The sequence below is a fragment of the Motacilla alba genome, chromosome 21, assembly GCF_015832195.1.
Source record: "Motacilla alba alba isolate MOTALB_02 chromosome 21, Motacilla_alba_V1.0_pri, whole genome shotgun sequence".
Taxonomy (NCBI): domain Eukaryota; kingdom Metazoa; phylum Chordata; class Aves; order Passeriformes; family Motacillidae; genus Motacilla; species Motacilla alba.
The window spans coordinates 2,717,362-2,734,237 of record NC_052036.1 but is presented as its reverse complement, the minus strand read 5'-3'; the positions used below and the strand labels follow the sequence as shown (position 1 = coordinate 2,734,237).

At 42.1% G+C, this 16,876-nt stretch overlaps 1 protein-coding gene across 10 annotated transcripts in view; it reads right to left on the bottom strand.

Moving 5' to 3' along the window:
- The window catches only part of PLCH2 (phospholipase C eta 2), a 76,317-nt gene that overhangs the window by 3,201 nt on the left and 56,240 nt on the right, over positions 1 to 16,876 (bottom strand). For 7 of the 10 annotated variants that reach the window (XM_038159467.1, XM_038159471.1, XM_038159470.1 and 4 more), the window contains 13 exons: positions 16,643 to 16,814; positions 16,135 to 16,242; positions 14,817 to 14,975; positions 13,989 to 14,081; positions 13,423 to 13,523; positions 12,990 to 13,087; positions 12,497 to 12,679; positions 11,621 to 11,728; positions 11,336 to 11,460; positions 10,855 to 10,939; positions 10,276 to 10,422; positions 9,291 to 9,370; positions 4,291 to 4,630 (listed from right to left, as the gene is read on the bottom strand). In XM_038159467.1, the coding sequence (XP_038015395.1) occupies positions 4,291 to 4,630; positions 9,291 to 9,370; positions 10,276 to 10,422; positions 10,855 to 10,939; positions 11,336 to 11,460; positions 11,621 to 11,728; positions 12,497 to 12,679; positions 12,990 to 13,087; positions 13,423 to 13,523; positions 13,989 to 14,081; positions 14,817 to 14,975; positions 16,135 to 16,242; positions 16,643 to 16,814 (1,799 nt within the window). Of the gene's footprint in view, positions 1 to 759; positions 790 to 3,573; positions 4,631 to 9,290; positions 9,371 to 10,275; positions 10,423 to 10,854; positions 10,940 to 11,335; positions 11,461 to 11,620; positions 11,729 to 12,496; positions 12,680 to 12,989; positions 13,088 to 13,422; positions 13,524 to 13,988; positions 14,082 to 14,816; positions 14,976 to 16,134; positions 16,243 to 16,642; positions 16,815 to 16,876 lie in introns of all 10 variants that reach the window. The other 3 variants (XM_038159475.1, XM_038159474.1, XM_038159476.1) reach the window with 2 other exon arrangements.

Genomic DNA, 16,876 nt, shown 5'->3' with positions numbered 1-16,876 from the left:
GCCCCATTTTTTCAAGAAATCTCAGTCCATGCACAGCAGCACCATGTGACTGCTCTGGTTTTCTTATCAAACAACAACAGTACCCAGCAATTTTTGCCCTTTGTGACCCCTTTTGTAAACCAGCTTTTCTTCCTCCACCATCCAGCACCACTTGATTTTCAGTTTTCCTTCCTTCCAGCTCTCAAACAGGTCAGGGTATCAGAGCACAACCAGAGCATGTACAATGATCAAACACCAGTTTGACCAGCAGATGTGATCCCAGTGACCAGCCACTCAGAAGAGAAGCACACAGGACTTGTGGAGCAGATTACAAATGATCTGCAGACAGTGGAATGTTGGCAATGGGACTTCTAAAAACAAAACAAAAGCTTTAAACAGACTTTGTTCTTCCTAAAAAAACTTGGTAATTTCTATTTCAAAAAAAAAAAAAAAACCTCTGCAGGCAGATGGGTCATGAACAGCAGGCTGTGAGTGCAACCCTGGAGAATCACTACAGCCACCAATTACCTGGAGAAAATGCTCCATTCTCTGCAATGTTTATCACCTGCACCCCGGGAGCCAAAGCAATCATGCCAAAAAGATGATTTCCCATATCTCCAAAGCACAGTGCAGACATGCATTGCAGAACTAACAAAGCACCACCAAGCCAGACCATGACCTCGAGGATACAGGAGCAGGTAATTATAGGGCAGCAAACAGGCAAAAACCAGGACTACAGGCAACAAGGTGCTCGAATCAGGGACACTCAGCAGACATTACCTTTGACTTGCTTGTCCTTTCAGTTCTTAACTAGAGAGAGAGTGTGCATGTAGAATAATAGGACAGAACAGAGGAAAAATCCAATTAATGTAGGGAAGGCAGGTGCAGATAATAGGATAAATTAGTGCTGAGGGAGGGAAATACAGGAATATTCACACATGGTTGTAGGATCCTAAGAATTTCTGACCAACCAGAGAACTCAATGGAATCCACGTATGGACAGATATTAAGTTCATTTTTTTTATCATAGAAGGATGAAAACATTTGTTAGTGTTGAAAGAACACACTCCACTGGACGGGGGAATGGAATCACAGACTCATGGAATCACAGAGTGGTTTGTGATGGAAAGGACCCTAAAAATCATCAAGTTTCAAGTACCCTGACATAGGCAAGGACACCTTCCAGCTTGCTCAGAGGAATCTGGACTCCTCCAAAGCCCTCTGCTAATGGCAAACATCACTCCCAGAACCTGCCCAGGGAATACCAGGCCCTTCCCCTGGCACCAGGATTTCCAGCTCATGCAGAACTCAGGGGTGGGAGCAGCTCTGCCCTGTCCTGCATTAGCTGGGAGTGCTGGAAGGGAACCAGGCACCTGTGCCCATGTCCCAAATCCAACATTCCAGAACCCAAATCCAACATTCCAGAACCCAAATCCAACATTCCAGACTCTCAGTGCCTGGAGAGTGTCAGGAAGGGCCCAGAGCTGATCAGGCTTATGACCTCTCCTTCTTCAGCAGCACAGATTGGGACATGCTGGGAAGGGAAATCCCTGGAAAATGTAACGCCGGGCCAGCTATAGTAATAATAAAAACGATTAAATTATTGTTATTATTATTATTATTATTATTATTATATTAGGAAATTATTATTAAATATATTTACATTATATAAATTAATATAATTTAACCTATTTGTATTATATATTACTAAATTATTAACAAATATAGTTATTTTACATAAATAATAATAGTAATAACAATAAAAATATATTTATTTAATATATAATAAAGGGCCAGCTATAGTTTCCTGCCTTATCCCAGGGGCACTTCCCCCAGCAGAATGCCAATTCCCAAGTGCAGCCATGGAGCTGGTTTCCCTGGTTTCCCTGGTTTCCTGGCCCAAGGCATGGCCTTGCAGGAGGATGGGAAAGGGAGCTGTTTGTGCAAACAGAGGGGCTGTCACTGGACCAGCAGCAGCCAGTCCAAGACACCATTTCACCATTTGAAGGGTTTGCTGATTCCATGCTTGGGAAGTCAGATGGATTTAATCAAATTTCAAGCATATCACAATATTTGTTTAGTGACTTGGGGGGCTGGCAGGGGAGCTGGCACTGATAATGGGAAATGGTTTCATATGTCACTGTACTCAGAGTTTGTGAAAAGCCCAATGCCAATAATTTAGGCATAGAAAGAGTTCTGCTGCTTTGGATTAACTGCAAGTCACGGGAACCAGCAAATTTCTCCCCTCCCATTGTCCTGCTATTTTCCTAAAAGCCTGAAGCAGATATTGGAAAAATATGGGTTTAAAAAAAAAAAAAAGGTATAAAAAAAGAAGGTAAATTTCAGACACCCAACCAGATGAAATTGGTCAAATAAATAAAATGTCTCAAATTTCTGTATGAGGCTTTCAAAGAAGGCCACTATAGGTGGGCAGTCAGAATCTGGTATTAAAAAGAGGATTACATCTTAGGAAAAGCACCAAAATCACTTCACTGTTCCTGAACATGTAATCATTAGTGTCCAAATTTCTTGGACAATTAACGAGGAGGGTGAGGGATTTGAAGAGGAGCTCTTGCAGTTACAGCCAAAAGCTGTGTTTCCTACTTTCTCCTTACAGTTCTGTGAAGCAGAAAATTCTTATCAAAATCTCTTTCCTTCTGTCCCATTCCTGCCAAATCGGGAGGAAAAATGCCATTTTTCTTACTAAAAGATATCCTTTGATTGCCTCTGCTTTGATGTCCCATCTTTACAAACCCCCAGTTCATGGTACGGGCGCAGCCACACAGTCCCAGTCTGAAACAACCACAAGATGCTGCAGCTGTAGGAACTTTGCTCTAAGTGGGCACGTTTTGGGTGGCAGTGGAGAATGCCAGGAGTGCCCCAGCCTGGCTGATGCCAGGGAGCAGCAGATCACACACACTGCTGCTCTGTGCAGCTCTGCCCTCAGGCCACCAACATCACAGCACAGCAGAAATGTTTGCACACACATTTAGGACCAGAATGGCTGCTGTGTTTATAAAATATACCTCCTGAACAGAGCAGAGCAATCTGTCCAGTAATTCCTAGACTGACAGCAGTGATTTTGCGAGATCTTTGAGGAGGGAACAGGTTTCTTGTTATCAGAGAGCACATTAGACTGACACATCATTCCTGATGTGGTTATCCCTCAGTGGAACACAAAGGCTGATCGTGGAAACACTGTTTGTTGATGTGGGTTTTCCATATTCAATCTCACTTAATGCTCTGGTTTGGATCTTCAAATTTGCTTAGTATCATACCACATTCACTAAAAAAAATCAAGGAAACAAAAAGCCCTGAACAAACAACCCCAACATTTATGGACTACTGACAGTGTCACTACTGCAGATGGTTAACTAGGCATGGCAAGGACTAAGCTAAACCAGACACGTCTACAAAAAAGAAAATAAAAATATTTATGCGGATTTTTTTTCTTCTGTCATTGCCAAAATTTAAAAAAAAAAGACCTCTAGACAGCCAAACAACATAGAGGAGCTTCTAAATAAGGATGCTATGCAGAAGCTGAGACAATGATGTGATCTACAGTGGAGAAGGGTAAAGAAAATCTGGTCTTACCAGTAAAGAATATAGGGGATTTACTTCGAATTTCCTCCAATTTTTGAACGAACAAGGCGTTCATTTCCCTCTGTAGGGTGCCCACTTGCCTTCGAGAAGGTTCAGACCAGTGCTTGGGGAATTCTGGGCTTCCAAGGCTTTCTAGACTGCTGGAGTCGGAGGATATAGAGCCATTGCTGGCTGCAACCAAGTTGACAGTGCTTCCATACTTGCCACCTGACTGGCACTGCCAGCGCTGCCGGGAATGAGCCTTCATTCCGTGACCCTTAGAGTCACCGCTCGTCTTGCCTGGGCTCACAAAAGCCTGGCTGCTCCTCCTCGGGTCACCTGCAGGTCCAGGGCTGCTGCAAGGCTGCAAATCTGAGAGTGGCCTGGGCTGCCCTCTGACCACCCAGGTGCGCAGCTCTACCCTCTCCTCTGCACTGCTGCCCTGCCCAGGCTGCAGGGGCTCTCTAGCCACAATGGGCCTGCCAGGGTGGTCACTCCAGGGCCCCTCTGGGTCAGGGCTCTCCTTGGAGCCAATCATGCATTTCATGCAGTTGGTGGCCACTCCGATCCTGCCCGAGCTGTTGATGGCACAGCGGGCGAAGACGCTCGGCTTCTCGCCCTGGGGCTCCTGCAGCCTCACCCTGTGTGCCCTGGGCAAGGGCTCGCTGAAGGGAGCCCCAGGGTGGGCACAGCTCTGCCCTGGCCCCTGGGGAGAGCCCTGGGCCTTACCTTTCAAGCCCTTGCCAGGTGCCTCCCCAGCGGCACCGTCTCGGGGAGCTGGGGACGGGGAAGCACTTTCTGGCTCTTGCACAAAGCGAGGCTGGGAGGCAGCTTCCACTTCCCGCCCTTCTCCAGCCCCTGCAGAGCTGCTGTCCTTTGTGTCAAAAGCAATTTCTGGAAAGCCCTTCTTGTTCTTCTTCTGGCTCTTGGTGGGTGCACTGGCCGTCCGTCTCAGGATGTGGCTGCTAAAGGAGTGTTTGCGATGGAGCTGCCCAGCAGCATGACTGTCCAGAGAGGCCTGCTTTGGATTTCTGAGAAACAGCCCTTTTAGACCTAGAGCTTGTTTGGCCTGCAAAAGAAATAAGACAAAAATAGAAATATAAAAAGTCCCTTATAAAAAAATGCAAGACTCTCTCACTGTCATATTTTCTGGAAAATCCCTTCACCAGGATTTCTTCTCCTGGGAAGCTGAGAAGCCTCAGAGAAAAATGAAAACAATAATTATCTGATTGCTTCTCCTGTGTTTTGCTGCTTTGGAATGTGGTTTGGAGATTGTTTATCCAACAGGTGATTGTTTCATTGGTTTCAAGTGAATTGTTTTTGCTTAATGACCAATCACAGACTGTGTCAGGACTCTGGAAGGAGTCACAGTTTTCATTAGTATCTTTAAGCCCTCTGTCTGTGTCCTTTCTCTATTCTTTAGTATAGTTTAGTGTAGCATTCTCTTATATAATATAGTATCATAAAATAATGAATTAGCCTTCTAAGAACATGGAGTCACATTCAATCACTCCTCTTCCATCTGGGGAACTCTGAAAATACCACAAGGCTCCTCCTCTGGGCACAGGAACTCGTGAACAAATGCTCATTCACATACAGTCTCCTGCTATATTCCTACCATCAGCATGAGAGCTAACCCAGAAATAGGACAGGCATTAAAAATGAAAAAAATCACTAACAGCAGCCTTGCAAAATAACACATTTTTTTTCTTCTCAGCTATGTTTTTAGATAACATTTTCCAGCCACACTTATCTCTGTATTTGTCATCATTTTCTTTCTAGCATGTAATTACTAACAACATCTACATAAACATTACAGCTATTGAAAAGACAAAAAAAAAAAAAAAGGAAATACTTCTGTCTACAAGGCTTTCATCCTGAAAGCTGAAGTTTCTCAGTTTCACCCAAAGCAGATGTATTTAAAATTCTTGCTGTAAATGCATTTTCTAGGAACTGCTGGGAAATAAACACTGACCATAAAATAGAATATTTTTTCAATATAAAGGAGATCTACACTTGAATTGAATTGAGCACTGTCATGAATAGCAGTTAATTATACACACACAAAAGATCAGTGAGTATTTCAATTTCTACCTGTGTGATTACATTTTGGTAATTTTTCCTACCATACAACACTTATCCCAAGACACTGGTGTATGTGTTCAGCACTGAGGAAACACACTATAAACAAGGGAGGTTAGTCAGTGTCATAGTACAGTTCTACATAGGCTTCAGTAGTTATTTAAGCATTAAACACACAAATTCAGCATCATAAATCTCCCACCACCATACAACTGATTTACATTTCAATGAAACAGAGTTCCAGCATTCCTGCAAACATTCCAGGTGTACTTGCCAACTTTTCAAGCCCAGGCTGATGCCTGAGTCAGCGTTGGTCTGCTCTGTGCACAGAGATCACTTCAAGCCCAGAAAGGTATTTCTCTTTTCATCTACTTCTCCCCCTTTTGCTCTCTTTATTTCCCAGCTGGATCAGACTTTTGAGCAGCTGTAGCATCCAGAACGAATAAACCCAGGGTTCATCATGACTGAAGTGCATTTTAAGAAGCCTGTGACAGAACCTGACCAGCAGCCACGCTGGCTGGCACTCGCCGTCAGTTCCACTTTTGTCCTGTGATGTCACATGAGGTCACATTTCTGCAGTGCCAAACAATGGCACAGAAGGGTCTCATTTAAATTACAACAGTCTTTCACCCGAAATAAATATTTGAGTGCCTGCTTGTGCATTTCTAGTTCTGCTGTGCAGGACTTAATGCAGATGTTGGCTGCCCTGTGCACTGAGCCTGGGCTAAGAGCTGCTTTTACCCTGAGTGTCCTGCCCGAGCTGCCATGTGGGACCAAGGTTTATTTGGCTGACACAAGGGACAGCAAAAGTGTTCATAATATTATTTTTTTATATAATATTTAGTCAATTATAATTGACTGAAGTTTAGTTATCACGTGCCAATTTCCAGCGTGTATAGGACATTATCAAAAATTACCTTTAGGATTAGATAAAGATAGTAGGGATTGATTTTTTCCCATGCAAGGCAAATATTAAATATTGGAAAATCTTCTGTGAGAGCCAGACTATTGAACAGTCTGCTTGGATTACTGGGAGACAAGTTGGCAAGTACATGAATTTATTGCTATAAAAATCAGACAATATAAATATTTGCAAAACCCAGAAAAAAATTGTCATACAAACAACACAGACAAATAATATCCACCAAAAAGAAAAGGGAAGCACTGATGGAATGGGTGACACGCAGTGCAGGGCCCAAGGTGTCATTCTGGCTTGTTTGCTGCAGCTTTGTTAAGCTGGACACTGTTGCTTGAATCAATGGAGTGATTCAAGAACACAAAGGCAGATTTGATTAACTTGGAGAGGGAAAAAAAAGTTTTAAAAGAAGAGAAAAAAAAAAACTAAAAGAGAGCAGTTTTGAGGGAGATCCAGGACATCGTGCTTTCAGCTTCCAGCCCAGCTTTTACAGGGCTGTTTCACTCTGGAAAGCAGACTTGAAAAACAGCACAAGAGGCTTTCCCACAATTTAGCAAATGATTCACTGTCAGTGTTTTTTTCCGTGTGAAAGAAGGGGTTTGAATTATAGCCCTGCAGAGAAAAGGCAGGAGAGGGAGAGGCTCAGAGAAGGGGGAGAGTGGCAGGACTTCTATCCTGGATCTGCTTCACACGGGGAGGGCTCTGTGGCTGTCAATGACCCCGCAGGGGTGACCCAGTCAAATGTCACAGTTCATGTTCCATGAGTTGGAGAGCTCAAAAATGCTACCAAGGAAAGGTTGATGCTAATGAAGCCACCAGCTCAAGGCATGCAGGTGTGTGGTGGTGTCTGCACCTCCCTGGGACAGGAGGGGTACCTTCAAGGCGTCTAAAAACGCTCTGCTTCTAAAAGGAGACTTTTTTGACATAGAGAAGCCCACTGAAATCACAAACAGACAGAGTAAAGGCAGAGTAACAGTGAGGGAGGAGCTCAGAGATAGGCACACCTAGAAAAACCACAAGAAATTCTGCAGTACATCAGCAGAGCACAGAAGAGACAGAAACAAAGAAAAGGCTTTCCAGGAAACAGAGCAATCTGAAAGAGATTTCACACATAAGTTAAGGTGAAAAAAAAAATCTAAGACTGTTTTAGTAATACCAAGCTACTGAGCAGGTGGAATATCTCCATTTATAAAAAAGTCCCAACATGTAAATGTTTACATTAGAATCTCTGGATTAATAAAGGATGGGTAAAACCAGGCTGATAACTGGGGTGATTTTTCTGCCCATAATTAAGAGATGAGAAAAGAAAAAATTCTAATTTGCACAGCAGTCTGTTAACCAAAAATCAAACCAAGAAGTGATTCAGAAAGACCAAACCAGAAAGTTTAATATTTGTGATTATGGTTTTTTAATATTTGTATTTATGACATGTAATATTTGTTCCACATTTTCAGTAGTTTTTATTAAAAATTTTAAACTAAAAACAAAACAAAACAAAACACAACACATACAGACTTTCCTTCCAAATCCTTATATTTTGTCAGTTCTCAGAATCACTTCCTAACACCAGCAAACCCAGAGAGACTGCAGTGACAATGAGAAGCAATCAGGGAACACCAAAAAAAAAAAAAATCTATGTCCCAAAAAATCTGCCCAAGTTTAAATGGACAGGTTGCTCTTCTGCTAACTATCACAGCCAGCCACTCATGAAGAAGTTAATAAGAGCAAATAATTATGACAGGCTAGGAAATTAAGGCTAAACAGAGAATTTACCCAAGGAAGTTTGAATTTAAAATCCTCAGACATTCCCAGAGGATGAACATTGGCCCTTCCATTAAACACTGCTGGCAAGAGCAGCGACCTGGAAGCCGAGTTAAGTAACTAAGTGATGATTAAAGTCCAAAAAAAAGCTGTTTTCCTGTTCAGGATTGCTCGAATTTCCCTCTGGAGGAGGACCTGGGCATTCCCAGCCCGCTGGATGCCTCCTCCTGCTGTTGTGATGCTGAAATTGCATCTCACTGCTGCGGGACAAACTGGGATCCTGCAAGGAGCTCTGCGCCTGATTTCACTGGCATGAACAGCACAGATCACTGCACTCAGAGGACAGGAGCTGCCTCCTTTTTATCTGGCTAGAACAAGTCTGAAATTAGGGCTTTACTTTCCTGGAAATTGAGATGTAGCACACTGAGAGTTAATTCCTGTGTGTGAAGCAAACACACTCTTAACAACACACAAGGAGTGTAAATATGTCCAGCTATTACCAGCATCACCTTTCCTCTGCTTTTTAAGAGTTATTATGGCAAAAAATCCAAAGCAAATAAGCTTGAGGAATTTAATTAAATTTAAAATGCCAAAACATCAGGCAGAGCCTTTAAAGCATCAGCTTTGCAGGGAACAAGTGCTCAGGGTTAAGGTGTGTAACCTTTGGTTCAGCAAGGTGCACTCACAAGCACATTATTTATATAAATGTGTGTGCTGCAAGGAAATAACCTTCCCCTATGGCTTCCTCAAAAAGGCACTGCAGGAATCTCTTTTATAACTTTCCCTGTGATTTGCCTTTATCTCCGTGGGTATTCAGAAAGATCTCAGGCTACCATGACAAGCACAGAGATCAACTTTACTCCAAGTGAACAAAAATGTCAGCCTGGACCTTCACCCACTGAGCTTCTGTGGTGTGACACAAGATCCTGGCAGCTCCTGTGGGGGTGTTGCACACCACAGAGACACTCACCTTACCACAGATGTCATTTATAGCCACATGCACAAAGATGGAAGCCTCTTCTATGCCTTCCAGGTACACGTGTCTGTAACCTGAAACAGAGGGAGCAGAGCTGGCACAGGGCTGGGACAGGTCACAGGAGGAGCAGCTGGAGACTTTCCTTTGGTGAGCAGCAGGAGAGATCAAGCAGGTTTCTGCCAGCTCCTCCTCACAGTGAGGATCCAGGTTTGAGCATCACCTTGCCACACTCAGGTGTACCTGAGCCACACCACCTGCAAACTTCACCCCCATTTTTTGTCATGATCTCATAAAACAGCCCTGTCCTGTTTCATCCAGGCTCTGTTATTGCTGCTGTCAAGCCATGATTTAAACTTGACCACATTCTCTCCTCTGGACTTTTAGTCCATTATTGAGACTGCAAACCTTTCATCCAAGGTCAGTTTGGTGAGACTGGATAGGTTTTTTTAATCTTAAAGACAAACTTTTTCCTTTGAAAGGAAAGAAAAATACACACACAAGAAGTTTTAATGTGAAAGAAGACTGAACTGAAAACAGAAAGAGGAAACTGTCAGAAAATGGCTTTTAATGGCCTGGATCCCATCATTAGAATAGGTAACTTTCTCTTCCGTGTTAAACTATTACTCATAGTCATAAAATCAAGCAAAACCTTAGAGTTTTTTCAAAAACTGGTGTGAAGAAAGAGAGAAAAAAGCACTAAAGGAGTAAAGATTCTGTATAGCAGCCTGCCAAGCCCATAGTATTTACTCACCCTGCTTAACAATCTTACCCATTTTTTCAAAATCTAGTCCCAAAAATCTAGAGTCAATTGATTTAGTCTTCATCACCATATCAGTCAGGAGCTGACTAAGGCAGAGAACTCAGGGCCCAAACTCCAGTCTCTTGTTCTAACTAGAAATTTCTGCAGCAGATACATTAAATTTGAATTTTCACAGGAAAAATCCCAGCCCATTAATTTGGGATGTCAGCTTTCTCTTACCTGGCATCATGCTGCTGAAGGCTATGGTCCTCTGCCCGATGAAATCCCTCCCGATGGGGTCGTGGTCCCACACCAGGAACCGGATCAGGGCAATCTCTGGCATGTGCACTGTGAACACCAAGGTCTCCTCCCACATGGGGTTAAAACCTTCCAAAGGGGGAATCAGCCTTTAGGGATCTCATTCACAACAAACAACAAGTCTGCCTATGCTGTGGTGTCGTTGTGGTTTTCCTGCCAGATTGATTGTTCTTGGAAAATCCAGTATTCCCACAAGGAACAGAGTTGGGTCTTACCTAAATTTGGCCCTGCCTTTTGACCACAGCAAGCTCAAAATACCCTTCTCTCACACATAATGAGAAAACAAATGTTTTGTTTCATACCAAGGCCTTCTGCACATTTGTACCAACTCAATCAAACAAGTCAAAATCCAAGTCTAATTAACATTAAAAATGCTAAAATCCAATTTTCAGTGGTTTGTCATAATAGGCACCAAATCTTATCTATTCTTATTTTTATGAAAAAACCTGCTGAAAGAGGATGTTTCAGCCATAAAAAAACCTAAATCCCAGATAATCTTACCATTATCATCAACTACTCTGGTTTGTTCTTTGAAGCAATCAACAGGTAACCCTATAACTTCTACTTCAACAAATGGATCTATGATCTGAAAAACAAAAAGCAACAAATATTGAGGAGAGTGACAAAGATGAAACCCAAGCAAATGGCTGTTACAATATGGGCACTGGGCATGAATGTCTGGGTAATTATTGGTCCTGAGCCTTATGGAGTGGATTATTAAATTGATAAGATCTCTCTCCCTTGTTTTTTTGCTTCTCCTGGAAGTACTGTGTTGGCAATTGGAGGAAAACCATCAAAGCACTGCTGTGATGCTTAAAAGTGAAGAAAACCACCTGAAGATGTAGGATGTTCATGACCTAGTTTATTCATGGTCTGTGTCTCCTGACAAGAAACTGCAGGATGTGAAATCCTCATCCTTAGCCCAGGCAGGTAGGAAATGAACCTTCTGCATCACAGAATAACAAGCACAGCTGTCCCATACCTCTCCTCTGTCTCCCAGCATGGAATCACGTGGTTTGGGGAGTTGCTGACCACTGATAATCCTTAGAACCAGCTGTTTCTTCAATTGACCAGGCAGTGGGTCTTCAGAATTTGGGTTAAAGACACCTGTAAGAATGGAGAATCCCATAATGTGAAAGGGCAACATGACTTTAATTACAGATACCTTCTGGCATCAGAAATGAATCTTTCAACAAACTGTAACAAGGCCTCACACTCAATCCTGTCCTACAATCAGTGTTCCACTGGTTCTGCTGGTTTTCCTTACCTTGACACATGCAGTTTGGCTTGAGGACATAGCCACAGTTCCCATTGGCACTGAATTTGGCCCGGTTCAGTTGCAGCATTCTCCCCTCTGACTGGTAGTTTAGTGCAACTATTAAAAAAAAAAATAAATCAGATTTAAATTTGACTTCTTAGATGCAAAAAATTCAGATATCTTATGGAAAATTATTCTCTTATACTACAGCTTCAGGGACAGAAGCTCTGCAGAAGAGCTGAACTCTGAAGCCTTCTTGCATTTGAGAAGTTCATTTATTTCCATTTACCAGGCAATTCCTTGCATGTAAGACACGTGTTCAATGTAATCAGTCCAGGGACAGTACCAAGGAGGACTCCATGGTCAGCAAAGCTGGATAAGCAGAGGACTCAGAGTGTCCTAAGGCGTGATTCCAGTGCTCCTATTCAAGCATCTCCTCAGATTAAGCTCTTTTTTGACCCAGAGATGGGGCAACTGAGAGGTGTTTCAAAAACTTTTATTCTGTTTTTAGTCTCATGTGAAGGGTGAGACAATACAGATGTTATAATTCACACCATCACAATCAGAAGTAATCTATTTCCTAATTACAATGCATTATAAGCATTTCTTGGCCTATCAGCTTTTGTTAACTAGGTTGTAAATGTTTTAAAGCAAATAATCTAAAATTACCCCTTGTAAGTCTTACTACAATGCATCTTTCATAGTTTTATTGCTCTAAAGTATCCAGTCTTATTTGCAAGGCCATCCTTTGAAACTTGTTTCTGATTCCATTTCTCTCTCAGCAACGTCTGTCCCATTCCATGGACAGAATTCTCTACAAATCCATTTCCCAAAACATCCCTCCCAGAATAAAACAAAAAATAAAGACGTTTCCTTTCAGCTCACCAAGTTGGCAGCCAGCATTCCAGAAAGGCTGGGGGTTGTAGTTGCTGGAGTCCACTCTGTAGGAGGAGGGGTAGATGCGGGACAGCTGGTGCTGGTTGAAACGTAGGTACTGTGCTGGCTTCTGCTGCAGGATCTGGTGGGCTTTGGTTTCACTGAAAGATGAAACCTGCCAGCTGGAAGAGACTGCAGAGGAGATTAGAGGTAATCTCCTTATTCATTTATTTATTATCTAGATAAAGCTTTCAAAAGTACATAGCACTAGTTCCTTTTTAGCTATCAAGCATCATTTCAGTGCATGCCACTCAGAGGGAACTCTGTTTTCCTTAAATTACAGCAAACACTGTGCTGGAGCAGTTATGGTTAGGAAAGTGAAGCTGAATATGATGATGACCTGAATCTTCAGTCTTCTTTTAGTGGAAAGATGGGTAAGAACATAAACCTTTCAATTTCTTTGTGTAGCAATTATTTTCACCAAACTTTTAGTTCAACTTACTTTCAGTTTCAACGTCATGGATGCCAACTGACTTTGTGTATTTCACCAGGTCAGACAGGGCCCTGGACAGCTTCATTGTCTTCTTCTGTCGGCTTACCCTAGAAAGGTAACAAATTAACGAAACAAATTAACCTCCCACCAATTAAGGGGCAAATGTTATCTTTCATATTTCAAAATAAATCAGGGTAAAGAAATGTATGAGACAGTAAGAGCTCCAAATGCATAAAAGGTCCACTGTGCTTGGCTAATTAATCTGAAGAGCACCAAGAGATCATTCTGGTGATTTTGTGGCAGACATTGACATCTCCCCACATTCCTGTCACATGCCTGCAGCCACCAACAAACTGGCATCTAGACCAGAAACAAACCTATTTAGTGGGTGCATTTATGCAGGCATATTTTAGCAACAAAGTTGTCCAATCATGTAACAAACCTGCTGTAATGTACAGAGCTCCTGGCTAAATTCCCTTGAGAATCCGAATCGTCTTCACCCTCTTCCAGACTTGATGCCTTTTTCAATTTGCTTCCTTTTTTCTGTGCCAGAAGGAAATAAAACCATAATATCATAACTGTGTGATCAAAGTTTGAGCAGCTGGCTACAATTCTGCTTTGTTATGCCAATGAGTGTGTTACTTAGAGAAAATGGAAAATGACAGCTTTCGTAACACTCAGCTCTGCAGCAAAATTTGCACATGGGGAAAACTCAGCCCAAGGTCTAGGCCTTGTTATAAAGGAAGCACAAATCCTCAGATAAAAGGTGTAAATTAATTTTTGTGGCTCTCAGTTAGATCTTGGACGCCCTCAGACCTTCATGTAGATTGTATCTGTGTTGTTCTGCACAATGATAAGCAGCTCCCCAGCCTGTCTGTTCAGTGAACAGCCTCAGAGCGAGGTGCTGCAGATGCTGCAGTTATGAAATTCCTCTCCACTGCGTGCAAAAATAAAAATCCCTCCAAGAATCCCAGCCCTGGTGCAGACCTCACCTTGGCAGGGGCTCACCTTGCGTTTGGAGAAGCTGCCCATGAGTGACCGGCTGTGCCTTTTGCTGGCACTGCAATCTTCCCCGGACTCTGCATCATCCTCAAGTTTACTCTGAAGCAACCAAAGAGAGAAGGAAGAGCACAGGAGCTCAGACAGAGTGCTCAGACAGTCTCTGGATATCAGCACAAACAGGAGGGGATTTTAGCACTGACTATTCTGGTAACATCTCTGCTGAAGTGTTTGTCAAGCCTTGGCCTTGTAGTGGCTCTCACAAGAATTCTCTGATACATCATGTAAAGCATTGGGTTTAAAATACATCCAAACTCACCCCACAGAATGTTTTGGGAAGCTGATTTTTAGTTCTCATCCCTAGTTTAGTTTTAATCCCTGGTTATTACACCTGCTTATTGTTGGCAGATCTGCACTGCTTTTCATTTGCGTGGAGCAATCTTCCCAAAGTTTTTGTGGCTTATTACAAAGTCTGAAATGAAAATGCCTCAACTTCATGAAGTGTAGTCTGTGGGTTGAGTGCATTTTTATAAATCAGAGTTAATATAAAATTAAAATTTACTGAAAATGCATAGAACATAGAGAACTGAGGAACAAAAAGAGCCCAACATTTATAAGCAGTTTTTATAATGGAAAATCAAATTCTTTCTGTTGAAAAGTCATTTCAGAGTACATTTTATGCTCCAATTGCTGTGTGAGCAAGATAAATAGTTTGTATATCTGACAGGGATGTTCACCTGGCATCATCATTAACTGCATGAACTCAGCTATGAAGCTGAACTCAATAATATATTTAGTAAACTAATGAAACACAAGTACAATTAAACACAAATTCACCTTCTTACTATCAGACTTCAGCCCAGCCTTTCCTGAGGATGGTAGAGTGGAAACTGTAAAATTGTTTGGATCTTCACAGTCACGGATTTTGGATTCTTTTATCAGTGAGTCAAGTTTTTTCTTTGCTATATTCTCCACTCTTTTCCTGTTAGCAGATGCCTGCAAACAAAACATTAAATCTTTAAACAAGGCAGTGGTGAAGAAAGCATCATGTGAGTCCCATGCCATGTCCAGGCTGACTCTGCAGCTGCAATAGGTGCAAGATCTGTTGGGTGGAATGGATGGGAGATGCTTTAGAATCCTCTTTTCAGCAGATCAAAGGCAAAGTGCAGAAGGACTCCTGTTCCCTGCTCTGTGTGCACCACAGCTCATGTGGGGAGGTGGGGAAATAAAAATAAAAATCAAGAGTTTTCTTTTCCACTCAGGTATTTGAGGGGTGACAGATTGTGTTCTCTCAGTAGCCCCCAAGAATTCCCAGTTACATTTGTCATGAGACAAGCTCTGATTTTCTGAACTCTTCAAAATTTCATTTTGGAATGCAAACCAGGTGTAGGAAAGCTCAGATTCAAAGCATCAGTAAATCTCAGCAAAGTGAACTGTTAGTAACAAAGATGGTGCTGTAAAATACTGAAAAGTGATATGCTAACATGTAATAACTTCCAAAAAGCAAAGAAATTATTTTTCTCCTTTGGTAGTCTGATTACAAGGAAGTTTCTCTTTTAGATGAAAAGGATCAGATCCATAATACAAAATGAGGTAATAGCCTGAGGGAGAGAGGACTGAGAATTCAAACTCTCTCTAAGGCAATCTGGTTTATGTCATTAAATGGTTTTGCTGTGTTTTGTATTGTTTCTGCAAGGTGCAGTGGAATTTGCCAAAAGATTAAAGTAACAAAAAAATAGAACTTTAAAAAAAGAATAAGAAATAAGGGATTTTCAGATTGAAACCAGCAGAGATTTTTCTTACAGTAAAAATCAATCAAGCCCAGCATTCAGCAAAGCAAAGGGGTGCTCTGTAAAAATGACCACAATTTGATGTAAATAGGATTTTTTTTTTAATTTTAGGGGAAGCACACTGAGATGCACTGAGGAATTGTGAGATATTACCCTTTAATATTCTAAACTTGAAACATAACCCCTAGAAACAGGTGCTGCTTCCTGTGCACTTCTGTGAATCTGCCCCCATGAAGGTTTAGAACCTGAACCATTTGTGATGAATTCCAAAGATCAGAGCACACCCAAAATCCAGAGAGCTCCTACAAGGTTTCCTCTCACTGGGATGGGAAGCCTTGACAGACATTTACATTCACTCCACTTACATCTCCATTCATTAGTTTACAGTCATCATCAATCTCATCAGCACTGTCCTCATCAGAAACTTCTCCTTCCTCTGCATCATCGCTGATGTTGGCTGGAAGTTTCTTGCCCTAGAAGATAAATTTATTACAGAGGCAGGGCAGCATGCAGCTCTTGCTATGACATATTCTAAAAAAAACCCCAAAATTATTCAAAGCATGTCCTTTCCAGGTTCTTACTGACTGAGAAGACATTTTTTATGAACCTTAAGTAGCAGTTTCCTAAGGTCTGCTTTTTGTGAAGTGATTTAAGATAGGGCACAGTGATAACCAGGCAGAAATCATCATCATCATCATCATCATCATCATCATCATCATCACAAACAAGAGGAGGGAAAGGGCACATGAAGCAGGAGTTTACCTTAACCAGGATCTTTTTGTGAAGTGATTTAAGTTAGAATATGGTGACAACCAGGCAGAAATCATCATCACTAACAAGAGGAGGGAAGGGACACATGAAGCAGGAGTTTACCTTAACCAGGATCTTCCCTTTAAGACTTGCTGGTGAAGGGAGCTTTGTGGAGTCATCATTGTGCACAGAAGACAGATCCAGTTTGTCTCCCAGGATTTCTGTAAGATACTGAGCCATCTTCTTCTGCTGCACGATGCTGCAGTGGTTCTCAATTGACAGGATCACAGGGTACCTGCAGGGACCAGAGAGCATCAGCTGCAAATTGGGCTTTTACACCACGAAGGCTTTTCCCAC